General features: G+C 41.2%; 1 protein-coding gene across 2 annotated transcripts in view; it reads left to right on the forward strand.

Moving 5' to 3' along the window:
* The window catches only part of LOC137283495 (tuberin-like), a 141,600-nt gene that overhangs the window by 101,204 nt on the left and 26,590 nt on the right, over positions 1-13,806 (forward strand). For both annotated transcript variants that reach the window (XM_067815024.1, XM_067815025.1), the window contains exons 33-35: positions 315-501; positions 2,201-2,340; positions 10,550-10,628. In XM_067815024.1, coding sequence (XP_067671125.1) covers positions 315-501; positions 2,201-2,340; positions 10,550-10,628 — 406 coding nt within the window. The remainder of the gene's footprint in view (positions 1-314; positions 502-2,200; positions 2,341-10,549; positions 10,629-13,806) is intronic.

Raw genomic sequence — 13,806 nt, forward strand, 5'->3', positions numbered from 1 at the left:
TGTCTGATGAGTTGTTGCTACACTGGTGTCCAGTGAGTTGTTGCTTCACTAGTGTCTGATGAGTTGCTGCAGCACTGGTCTGTGTCTGATGAGTTGATGCTTCACTAGTGTCTGTTGAATTGTTCCTGCACTGTTTTTTGCTGCACTGGTCTGTGTTTCTGCAGTTGTTGCATCTGTCTGTTGAGTTGTTGCTTCACTGGTCTCTCTTTGATGAATTGCTTCATCACTTTGTGCATTGATCTGTTCTTGTGGTATTTTTATGTGTTACTGCCTTTGTACAACCAGCTGTACTGCTGTACTTGCTTATGTTGCAGGTGACTGATGAGAAAGGAATTCTGTGCAATCTGTTTGGTTCCCCACGCTATGCACGCTTTGTGCAAGGTCTGGGAGAGCTGATCCACCTGCAGGATGTTGATCCCGATCGCATCTATGTGGGAGGTCTGGCACTGACTGGCAGTGATGGACGTTTCGCTTACAGCTGGCAGGATGAGTCAATGCAAGGTATTTCTTAAATCAGTGCATATTGTTGATTTATCTGCCCTGTTTCAAAACATATTTATACCCGGAACAAAGGTATTCTTTTAAATATTAGAATGATTTATATTTATAATTTATTGCTGTTACATTTTAAGGTGTAATTAACGTGTTTTGATGTATTTGCTAGTTTCATTTCGAAGACCAATTTTGCAGTTAGATTAATGTTAGAAAGTAATCATGTTGCCATGGTGACAGTGTGACACCTGACAGCTGGACACTTTGCTTCTCAACAATGGTTTTCATGACCTTGATTGTCACATACTTTTGTTACTTGATGATGGATAACTGCAACTGTCAACACACTATTGCTGCTGTACTACAGTTTCATAACAAAACTGAACATGTAGTGTAGGGCAGTTGCATGGTCTCTCTGTGGGATATCTGTTATAAACTATGGCATGATATCTCAGTGGGATATCTGTTGCAAACTGTGACATGGTATGTCGGTGAGATATCCATTACAAACTGTGACATGGTATCTGGGTGGGATATCTGTTATAAACTGTGACATGGTATCTTGATGGGATGTCTGTTATAAACTTTGATGTGGTATCTCAGTGGGATATCTGTTATAAACTGACATAGTCTCTCGGTGGGATATCTGTTGTGACCTGTGACATGGTATCGGTGGGATATCTGTTAAAAATTGTAGCATGGTCTCTCAGTGGGATATCTGTTATGAACTGTGACATGGTCTCTCAGTGGGATATCTGTTATGAACTGTGACATGGCCTCTCAGTCTGATATCTGTCTAGGCTCAAACAACAGCACAGACTTGAGGGCCATGCCCTTCAATGGGTATCATCTTATCTGTCTGACCGACAGCAATCTGTTGTCATTGGTAGCGAGAGATCTAAAGGCGCTGCAATCACATGTGGTGTGCCACAGGGGACAGTCCTTGGTCCGGTCCTGTTTGTATTGTATACTGGATATGTCAGAATGATTACTAAAAGCCACACAGTTTCTCACCATACCCATGCTGATGACACTCTGCTCCTGAAAGCCTTCCATCTGTCAGATCTCTCCACATCTCTTCACTGCATAGCTAAATGTACACAGGACATCAAGTGCTGGATGACTACAAATATGCTAGTATCTTGATATCTGTTATAAACAGTGACATGGTCTCTCAGTTAGATATCTGTTATAAACTGTGACATGGTCTCTCAGTTAGATATCTGTTATAAACTGTGACATGGTATCTTGGTGGGATGTCTGTTATAAACAGTGACATGGTATCTTGATGAGATGTCTGTTATAAACTGTGATGTGGTATCTCAGTGGAATATCTGTTATAAACTGACATAGTCTCTCGGTGGGATATCTGTTGTGACCTGTGACATGGTATCTGTGGGATATCTGTTAAAAATTGTAGCATGGTCTCTCAGTGGGATATCTGTTACAAACAGTGACATGGTCTGTCAGTAGGATATCTGTTATAAACTGTGGTATCTGTAAACATTGTGGTTAAGCACCTATGTGCCTTTTATGTCCTTGCATCAACCACTCACAACAACAACTCGTCAACATTTCACTTAGCTCCCAGGAGTGTTATTAGAAATGTATATGTATTTAAATGAGCAAATGACCCACATGTGTTTAAAGTTGCTAGAGTAGACATCTACCTATGGTGTTACTACAGTGAATGCTATTTCTATTTCAGTGATTTTCCATGTGGCTACTTTAATGCCAAACAGAGAGTCGGATCCTAACTGCAATGCCAAAAAACTGCACATTGGAAATGACTTTGTGACGATTGTGTACAATGACAGTGGTGAGGACTACAAGATGGGGACCATCAAGGTATGTTCTGAGACACACTGTGGTAAGATGCACAGCTGGATTGTTTGTTTGGTCAGCTCTGCATACAGCCATTTTGCAACTATTTGAAGGGAGTCGGTGCTAGACTGTTGTTTGAGGTCCTAAATGAATGACAATATCATAAATGATGTTAAAAACTTCATTGCATGTAAAAATAATGCTTGTTCTCTGTGTTCTGTATTAAGAAGTAAGTTTTCCAGCCCTTTCTGTTTGGCAGGAGTTATTCTACCTTCAGTACTTTCACTATTATTTGATAACAAGGAAAACCAAAAATGAAAATCAGTGCTACCCTTTTGGGATACAGTTCTTACACAGATGACTGGGGGTTATATATAGTCTGGTTCATAATTATTGAGAATTTTTCTACTTTGAGCAATCCTCACACCTCAACTGATTCACTGATACTTAAAACTAAGTAATGGTATAAGGGAGGTAACTCATCTTGGCCTACTGAGTATAGTACAATTAGAGTTACCTCCCCTGAATTTGTAGCAGACGTCATTTCCCTCAGCACTGTCAACAATGTCTGCTGAAGATAAAAGAAGGTTGATTTTTGAGTTGTGTAATCAAGGAATTGATGATGTAAATACATTGGCAGAGAGAACAGGAACTCCTCTTTCTACTGTGTATAGGATTAGGAAGAATTTTAAAGAGGGAAAGGATTTTGGGCACCAGAAAGGAGCAGGGAGACCCAGAAAATTGGACTTCTCAGATCGCGTCCGGCTGGGAATTTTAGCGTCTAAAAAGCAAAGGGCAAGCATCTCCAACATCAGGTATGAAATGATAGAAAGGGGATCAACAGTTGTATCAAAATCTACAGTTAGAAGAAATTTGATTGATCTTGGATGGGAGAAAAAGGCTGGAATTCCTTCTCCTCTCATGAAACAAGAACATAAAGACAGGCGTGTTGAGTGGTGTTTGGCACATGAAAACTTTGACTGGGAAAATGTGATTTTTACTGATGAAAGCTCAATATGGGTATATCCCAATAATGTGAAAATATGGACAAAGTCTGCGTCAGCACCGTTGTATCGACGACCTAAATACAGCCCAAAGTTTCATGTATGGGGAGGGATATCCTTATTAGGAACGACCCCGCTGTGTGTGTTTGAGGGAAATCTGACAAGTCAACGCTACACTAACATATTAGATAATTTTCTCCTTCCAAGTGCACATGTGTTTTATGGAAATGACTGGATTTTGCAGCAAGATAATGATCCTAAACACACCGCAAAACATGCCAAGCAGTGGTTTCAGGAGAAAAATGTGACTGCATTACCATTTCCTGCATATAGTCCTGACTTAAATCCCATTGAGAACATTTGGGGGATGATGAAGGAATGTGTGAATCAAATGGGTTGACAAAAATTGAAGACATGAAGAGAGAAGTGGTCCGATACTGGGACAGCATAACTCACGAGACACTAACCTCTCTGATAGGAAGCATGCCTACCCGTCTTAGACTGTGCCGTGAAGCTCAAGAAGACTTGATAAAATATTAAATTGTTACCTACACAACATGAAAAGGTCAGTTCACTTTCACAATACATTCAATTTTATCTGATTTGTTCTAGTTTAATAATATGAAATGCTTTAGCTATTCTCAATAATTTTGAACCATACTGTATTTGCACACTGAAGGTAGCTGCAACTTCTTTGCGTATGTTTATGTTCTCGTGACTGACAATGTTTGTAATGTTAGTGTTTCTTGATATATATGTATGTTCTTTTTAGATGATCACATTGGGATGTGTTTGTTTACAATTCCCTGATGTCTGACAACAGTCTGGTACAGATAGGTGTGATTTACATAAAGGATCCTAATTGACTCTGAAGTTTTGTTTGTAAAAGTAAGCCCGCAGCTGAGTCAAATTGGAAAAGGCTATCAGGCCCAACCCGATTACCCAAGACGAAAGCGTACATTTTCAAATAAAACCAAAGAGGAATTTGAGATCCAACTTATGGACTAACCAAAACTAAATTTATGTCGTATGTGGTATTTGACATAAGCATGTACATCATATTTTGTTAAATTTGTAATTATTTTGTATTTATATAACACGTAATTTCGTCAACTCAAATTTAGTCTCAGTTGATGAAATCATGTTTTCAATGTAGATTACAGCTGTCAATGGTTGACCCGCACTTAGTTTGTCAGCCCATCTGTTCTTCCACTGCTCACTGTAATTTTTGTTGCAATTTATCTGATTCAGAATTTGTTGCGTATGCTCGTTCTGTTCATAGATGTGCGAGGGACAGGCAATGTCAGCTTTCATTAGTCATGTCTAAATCAGCTGATTTAGCCTTGGGTAACCGTATGTTGCTAACTGCTGAACTGCGTTCCTCCAGGACTGTGTCTTGATTCCAGTGAGACCACAGAGGAGACCCTCAACAGAAATGGGATCGTCGCAGCCTAAGAAGTCCAAGTCATTGTCGTCTAAGACGAAGTCGTCCTCAACAAAGTTGTCATTGAGGGAACATACTACGACAGCTAAGAAGCCTTTCGGAGATGACATCATCCCTCTTCAGGAACGACACATCTACGATGAACCGCTGCATATTCTACACTAGGAGCAGAATGTCAGCCTGCAAAGACAACTTTTACCTTCATCTAGATCAGCCCGACTACATTGTCACCGTTCCTGGACCAATGCGAGGATCGTCAATCTATGCAGACTTCTTCAGCAACCTCGCTCATCACATCAGCTATCTCTATGAGTCGGATGTCGCTACACACAACTCAGCCTTTTGACGCCGGTATCTTCATGCGGCAGTTGAACTTGCTGGTTTGAAGAGGGGCAGAGACTTTATTCTCCAACTACGTCAACTGCCACTCCGAGTGAGCACGCCACTAGATCTGCAATCCCTCCATAGGATGAAGAGGCATCGTATGCACGCACCCGCTCAAGGAGGTCATCACTGTCATCTATGTCCTCCTGTCGCAGTCTTGAGAGGGATCCACCCACTTACTCGGCGAGTGCACTCGCAGGTCTACTCATGAACGCAGATGATCTTCATCAGTCTCCCTGATATGTCGAAGGCACCGTCAGCACTCATCGTCCCCTTCAGACCCAGACCCACACAGAAAGGATTATCGGTGTTATCGAAAGTGTTTCACTCAGGGAAAGATGAGGACAGATATTGCCGATCATCATCTCCCTCTTCATGGATTCTGAAGTCACTTCGTGGATCGCGAATGGTTTGGACTTAGTGGTTGGCAGTGGTTCAGCCATCGGCAGAGTTGCGCCAGTGCTGCTTGTGGAGCTCTTAGTTAGGTTTGGCAGCAGTCCAGCTCACAGGAGGGTTGTTCCGGTGTTGCTGGCCAGGGTCCAAAATGTTTTGTGGCTGATGTGTCTGTCGGCGGGGTTGCGCCAGTGTAATCAGCGGAGGCTCTAGAAAGCATGTTTAGGCTTAACTGTGGGTTTATGAGCATTGATTAATATGCTAAATGATACCAGGCATTTGTCTTTATATTTTTATAAAGTCTTTAGCCAGTATGTACATTTGATGATCATTTTGTGTTGTATCATAATTGATTATCACTTTGTAATAAAGTATTACAGTGATTAGTTCATGACTGGTAGCCCATTGGTTTGATAGGCTTGGGAGCCCGTCCTTAAAGTGTAAGGAGGGGCCAAAATCACACAAATAGGGGTAAGGATGACAGAGTTAAATTATGTATGATGACTTATGTGAGTATAAATCCATATTGTATACATACTGTGGACTAGAAATGTCTGGTCCAGGCAACGTGGACAGCTTGAAATAATTGGTAATAGCTATTACCAGTGCCACAGTTTATTTAGCCAGCTGGTGGTACTTCGCCAGCTGTTTCAAAATGTCAGTGTTGGCACTTGGGGCCAGTTGTTGGTCCTTCCTAAATAGGTTGCAGTTGGTGTAGTTCCTGTGGGGACGACTACATAGATCCTCCCGATATTGTGGGGCGGTAGACTGGCCATAGCTCTGTTATGAGGCTTTCCATATCGAGGTGTGGATCGTCCCAATTAGTGAATGGTGGTATTGGTGTGGGCTCGTAACAGATGGTATCAAATGGCCCATGTTGCCAGTGGTTGTTCGGCACAAAATAGATAACTTTATGTTCCACTATGGTGAGTCCGCTGTTATAGGCAACTGGCTTAACAGTGGCTGAGGCCTGTTTCACTGGGGTAGGTCCACTGTTATAAGCTAATGGCTCATGGTGAGGCTGCTTCCAACTGTTGATGGAAACATTAGACTTGGCAGATGACATCATGGGGTTGCATCATAGTGGGGCCTCGTCATAATGACTGTGGGTGCCATATGTGTCTACTGAATATCAGAGAATGTCAGCTTGGGTATCAGAGCAGATACACAGATGAGGAAGACTAGGGGGATACCTTAGCCAACTATTTCATCGCTGAGACCTTGCGGGGCGAACGTGTGGAGTCTAAATATCCACCTATTTTTGAGTGATCTCCTCTTTTAGGTGGTGCTAACAAGCTAAGGATCCTCTCTGAGATGATCATTGCACAACTCAGAGAGGACCCCGAGCTTGTTAGCACCACCCAAAAGAATAGATCACTGGAACTTACGTAACAGCTGTTTTCAGCTTTTTCAATGTTGGATATACGTTAGTTACACACAAGATTAGCAGTTTTGAGCATTGTTTGATTCTTCAGGAGGCATAGAGGTCTTCTAAGAGAAGACTCCGCGTTACCTATCAGGAGGTTTGCAGCAATGAAAGACGCTTTCTGCTCGGCAGCCAGCCAGCTGTAAATAGACTTCCTTCAAATGTCAACTTGCTCATAATGTACAGTGCTGACGATCTGAAATCGAAGAATGATGCATCTTCACGGCATACAAGCTCAGCATGAGAGAAGTCAACTCAGTCAACAGTTGGACTTCACTATCAGGCTACTAACTCAGCTTAGATGACTTGTGAGTCTAAATTCCTCGGGATTTGATTCATCACTACATTAAAATACATTGCTGTCCCAGAGGATCGGTCGGTCAAATTTCAAGCCGATGTTAGAACAAGTTCTACTCTCTCCGTTGCCACAAATAGACAATGTCTACCTGTTCTGCTGATGTCACCTCAAGACATGACCAGAGGAAGACACCTACAGCTATGTCTATGACAGCGGTTCCTTAGTCACAGTTTCACGCCCTGACCGGTTTATGACGTCAGACATCTTGAAACCATACCTGCTATGGTGGACTAGCCAGTCAAATGTCTGCGCAGGAATGTATTTGTTAGAGCCGGTCTACATCATCTCCCTATGTAGATGTATTACTACAAGACTGTTGTGCTTGGCTGAAAGAGGTTGCAGCAGGAATCTCAACATATCATCCACCTGGAGATGAAAACAGTAATCAAGGCCTGCTACTGCTAGTATCGACCTTTCCACTATTCAACATAGTTGACAATCTGAATCTGCACATAAAGGCATGTTACATCTTGGGTGCTTGCAACATCATGGCCAATGTTCTATCACGCCCCCTACTTCCATCCCCGACAGAATGGATGCTTCAGAAAGAGGCGTTTCGTCTAATTAGTCAGACCTTCGGAGCACCACAAATAGATCAAATAATTTTGGACATGTGTTACTAGCCAGCGACAGATTGGTTCCTGCTACTCATCGAGGTATTAGGACAATCAGCTGTGCATCTGCCACATTGGAAGAACAGACTGGAAGACCAACAACGCAGATATAAGGCTCCAGTTTGGGACTTGTTTGTCATGCTTCAACACCAATGTTTATTACGAACCACTAGATCGGACATCGCTTAAACTACTGACACATAGAACTACTTGCTCTTGACATCAGTTGCACTCGGTTTAACTCAAGTCATCATGAGACTGTACATTTAAGACTGAGATGGGATTTTATCGCCGAAAATCAACTGCCTGGACAACCAGAGAGACAATTGCATGTCCCCGTGTTATTTACAGTCCCTTGGCCACGTGATACACAGGATTTATCATTATGCCCAGTCAGAGCATTGAAACTACTGAGACACCTTCAGAAGTATCCCGCAACAGTATCTCGGTGTGGATAAGAGCTGTTATACTGAGGGTCTATAAAGCAGCAGGACTGGAACCTCCACGAGCCTTCAACCCACATGGAATCAGAACCTTGGCCTTTACACTACCTCGGCATGGAAATTGCTCGCTATCAACTATAATGGAGGGCTGCTTCTGGAGATCAAACACAGTGTTTACCAATCATTATCTACGAGACATAGCCACGGAGGACTTCACTGGCATTCATGAGTTTGGGCCTCTTGTCGTTGGACAGCAAGTAATGGTTCCTCAAAGGCTACTCACCCATTTATCGCGAGACTTGTGGAAATCAAGATGCACTGCAGAGTGTAATGGTTGAGAGTCCATGCACACATCTCGAACAGACTAGCATGAATGACTATGACCCTGTACTCGTAATGAAGATACTTGTACATGAAGAAGGGTCGCAACTAGTCTCAATTGCTATATCTTGACATTCATAATGTTGCATTAGATACTAGCAGGACGCTAGTGTTAATCTAGATATCATCATGTTCCAGTCAGTGAAGCCTTCATCAGAAGACAAGTTCGACTGGACGTGATCCCTCGAGAAAGTTACAGATGAATATTGGAAAAACAGGACCGAATTATTGCCACTACAAGTTCCCATTAAGGGGGAATATCAGATGTATGTGACAGCCAGCAGAATCCAGCATGGCCTGACCCACCACTGTTTCTGTCGGATTCTGTAAGCAATCAAGCATACGAGTCGGGATAAGGAAAAATATGTAATTTTCTGAATAAAATTGATATTTTATGCTTATCTTGACTCGTGACAAAAGCCCTCCCAGACGCCCCTCTCAGACAGGCTGAAGTCTAGTATTCTCATATCGGGCGATTTTGTTAGGAGAGAGTGACAAGGGGGTTGCGTCAGCTTCTTTTAGAAGGGAACTTCAAGGGATTCCAGGTGTTCCACTACCTTGGCCACGGAGGAGGAGATAAGCAATAAGCATGAATCAGGATAAGTATAAAATATCATTTTTATTAAGAAAATTACATGTTTGATGTGATTTTAATATTTGGTATTTTTTGTTGAATCAACTTGATGTGACTAGCCTTGCATATGCAATGCACCTGCACTGCCTGCAGTACAATTCATGTGAGGAAAACATGGTTCATACAGACAAACAATCTCATTCTTCACAGCTCAGGGGGCGAACTAAGGTACCAGGCTAGTAATCCAGCGAGCTTGGAGGTGCCGGGATCGAACCCACCTGTGACAGGGTGTGAAAACCTTTTTAGTCAACTTTGTGTGGAGACTCTTTCAGTGTTGTCACAACCCCTAGTGTACAGTACACAACCCTGTGCACTTAAGAGAACTCACAAATTCATTGGTAGATAACCAGATGGTGGCCACAGAGACTAACAACTAGTCTCTGAAATGAACATATGTTACGGGAAAAAAATTCATAGACAAAAAAAAGGATAATATATTGAAATGGGGCCCTGAGACTTTCTTCATTTTTAGAAGCTATGGAAGTCTAGACATTTTCTAGACTTGCGGTGGCTTTCTCGGATTTATTTGCTAGTGGCCACATGAATATGTACAATCACCCAGTTGTGGGTACAGCAACATGCAGTAAACTTGGGCAGTGTACTATGACTATAAGCCCCAGTCCACCCAGCTGTGAATGGGTACCTCGAAAGGATGGGAAAGCCACATTAACATGGTGCGCCTAGTAGGCTGCAAGAGTTGTAGGGTCCCCAGGGAGTTGAGATTGAAAATATGATGTGCCATTGTGATGGACATCCATTGATTGCAGGAAGGAAAATCAAAGAGCCTGTGAGCAGTTGAACTGGATATAGGTACTACACAAATGGTAGCACAAAAATAATAGTGAGAAGTGGATAAAACAGCCAAGTTAGTAGGCGAAGGGTTGCAGAGTCAAAACTAGGCATTGTCATTATATATTGTCAGTTTTCATCAATGTGATATTTTACAATTGTATTCCTAACCCTAACTTACTTGCATATCACTACTCTGTTTCAGGGCCAGTTTTCATCAATGTGATATTTTACAATTGTATTCCTAACCCTAACTTACTTGCATATCACTACTCTGTTTCAGGGCCAGTTTTCATCAATGTGATATTTTACAATTGTATTCCTAACCCTAACTTACTTGCATATCACTACACTCTGTTTCAGGGCCAGTTTAATTACGTAAACATTGTTATCCGTCCACTGGACTATGAGAGCAATGCAGTGACTCTGCAGACTAAAGAAGGTTAGTACAGTGTATGACGCCTATATGAATCAGTGATTGAAGACCCTTTTACAAGTCATCACTTCTGTCCTCTTTCACTGCAGTCATTTAATAGTAATAATAATAATAATAATTATAATTATGCAATGAATTTGCAGAGACTGTCGAACACCTTGTCAGTGGATGCCCTTCCTTGGCACAAACAGCGTATCTGTATATCCATGGTATGACCCTGAACATGTCCAGGGGTCTTGGAAAATGATGCTTTTAAGCTTCTCTGTAATAGGCCAATATATACAACCTGAATCAGATTCCAGCCAACAAACCTGATCCTTTTGATAAAGTCAATGACTATATTTATGTCATGCATTTTCTATCCGTTTTGCCAGCAATGTGATGGGCAAGATTCAGGAAAAGCATGCTAAATATGTAGACCTACACTGTCGTCTGGCTCCTCCTTGTTTATGGCGCCCTTGGTTTCGTACCTCCTGAACTCTTGGCGCAGATCAGGAGAGTGCCCAGGTTCTCCACCATTGGTCCTATTGGCTGTCTGGGCTGCATGTAGAGGGGGTAAGGGCCTTGAGCTGATGATGAGCTTTACCAGCCTGACTGTGCCAGGATCACCCAAACCCTCTCTACTGCATTTCTGTCTTAATTTGTAAAACATAATAATAACGTCCATTTGAATGGCACACTAGTATGTGCTCATAGCTGTGTACAGCTTAAAACAAACAGCAGCATTTGGAAAAGTCACTCATAGTATTTCATGAAAAGCTTTGATTTGAAGGAGTCAAGGGAGGTTGCTGAGGGCCTTTGTTTAATATATGTTTATTCAGTAGAAAGGCCACAGGCCCATGTAGAATATACAATACAATTACAAAGAGATGCATGTTGTGTACAATAACTAGAATATGTTTTTAATATTGACAATAATAATGCACTATGTCGCATAGACACTTCATTAGTATATTTTGCATACATATATAAATAATTACTGTTCTCCTTCTGAAGACGTCGAATGAGGGAACTGGAGTCTTTCCAGTCAATATTTAACATATACCGTGTTCTTAAATCATTATATTGTGGGCAGATAAACATGAAGTTAACCTCATCTTCTAAAGTGTTCTTACAAAATGGACAAAATCGTATTTCTCTTGGAATGTTGTTTCTTCTACCTCTATTCTGCATGATATTTATTTCACCTCATCCTAAAAGCAATAAAAATCTTCCTAAACTTTTGTTGTATATTCTTGACAAATATGATTCCATGCTAAAGGCACTTTTGACACATGAATAGGGCTCTAAATTAGAATGTTTGTTAACATAGAAAATATACACTGAATATTACAATCTTTAACTCTTTGAGAAAACAACAAAACAAATAAGTCAGTGTTAACAATATTTTGAAAATCCCGTGCATAGCCGAAACCATAATATAAATCAGTTTCATCACTTGTGTATCCCAGGACTTGTGGTTATTAGCGTCCATTCTCTTTAACATAATATAGGTTTGTTTTGGATATCTAGTCTCTTCCATAGTGAATAATATACACCAGACTGCTTTCGACCAAGAAAGTCTGCTGGAAAATAAGACTGTTGTTATGGCTATGGGAAGACTGTTCCAAAGTGAAGGAGCTGTGGAGCTGACTGCTCTGCAGCCATAGTCCTTGAAATGTACAGGGAGCTTTGTTTGGAGTAACTGCTGGTGTGACCATAACTGTTGTGGTGGTGTATACACAGAGATGAGTTCAGAGATACTGAGGCGCTATGTCATGTAGACATTGAAACATGATGGACAGGGTCTTGAATTCGATTCTGGCTTGGATGTGAGATCTTTTAGATGTTAGGGATACAATGAAGGCTGCTACATTTTGGATTTTCTGGAGTTTAGTCAAGTATGCAGAGCTGAATTCAAACAGAATGCTGTTTGAATAGTCTAGTCTAGATAAAATAAGAGACCTGATGAGAGTATGAGTTGCACCTGGCGTTACTTTCATTTCTTTAGTGAATGTTTTCTGTAAATCTGGAAAGTGTGCGGTCAAACCATAGTCTAAACTGAACTGCATCAGAAATGGTTTATGGTGTCATGGTGATGTTGTAACACATGCTGTATTTGGGATTACACTTTCTTCATATTCAGCACCAAGCTTATTCTAGGGAAGGTGCAGGGCCCAGTCGATATTGGCGACATTCACATAATTTTCAAGGTCATGGCGACACTTTGAAGATTGTTGAGCTTGACAGTGAGATACCTGAAGAACCAGTCTCTGGATTTTCTTCACATTCGACATCAAGCTTCATCCAGGGAAGGTGCCCAATAGATTTTGGTAACCTTCACTCAATGTTCAAGGTCACGGAGACACTTTGATGATTTCAGCATGTTCACCTGCATGTTAAGCTTGTCAACATAGTATCTCAAGAACTGGTCACTGGATTTTCTTCACCATGCTTCATCTTGGGAAGGCGCATTTAACTTCATCTTTAAACTACTACCTTCATGACATTATTTTTTAAGTTTAATTTGATAATTTGCAGCGGGGCATTATGTCACCTTAGTGTCACTGCTTGTTAATGAGAAAAATAATCAGAATTGTAATGGAAATTTATTTCCCCTCAAATGTGCTGGGAATGTGCTGAGATGCAATATTTGTGAGACCTGTCAACTGTCCACTCTCTGTCTTCCTTTGAGAATATGCCTAAGTTATCAAGAAAGGTCAAAAGGAGAACATGCAGGAAAACATATGGACTTCATGTAGGTTTGCCTGGAATCCGTGGATATGTGGATCAAAGCATTCAGCTGTCTCATCATGTTTACATCTATATCAACAACATGCACGTGACACTGCACCTCCTCCTCAGAGGAAGAGGAATTTCCTTTCCTAAATCCATGATTCCATGCCACCACTTCCAGAGCTTGAGGATTTGGCAATGGAAATTCCAGAACCAAAAACCCAACTACTTAGTACTTGAACCAAGCCAGGAAACTGTCGATTAAGTCACAGACAATTAAGAATCTTGCTGGTAGCCTAGGTAAAACATGATTTGCAGAGATCCCAATGTCTATGATTTTATCATATTAACTATTGATTTTAGCCCCAAACTACGCCAATACGATTGCACTAGAAACTCTACAAATGTTGAAGAAAATTCTTTAAAGTTCTGATGTGTTAACAAAAACATATATTTTTGCTGATTAAAT

Source organism: Haliotis asinina, chromosome 5 (assembly GCF_037392515.1).
Source record: "Haliotis asinina isolate JCU_RB_2024 chromosome 5, JCU_Hal_asi_v2, whole genome shotgun sequence".
Taxonomy (NCBI): domain Eukaryota; kingdom Metazoa; phylum Mollusca; class Gastropoda; order Lepetellida; family Haliotidae; genus Haliotis; species Haliotis asinina.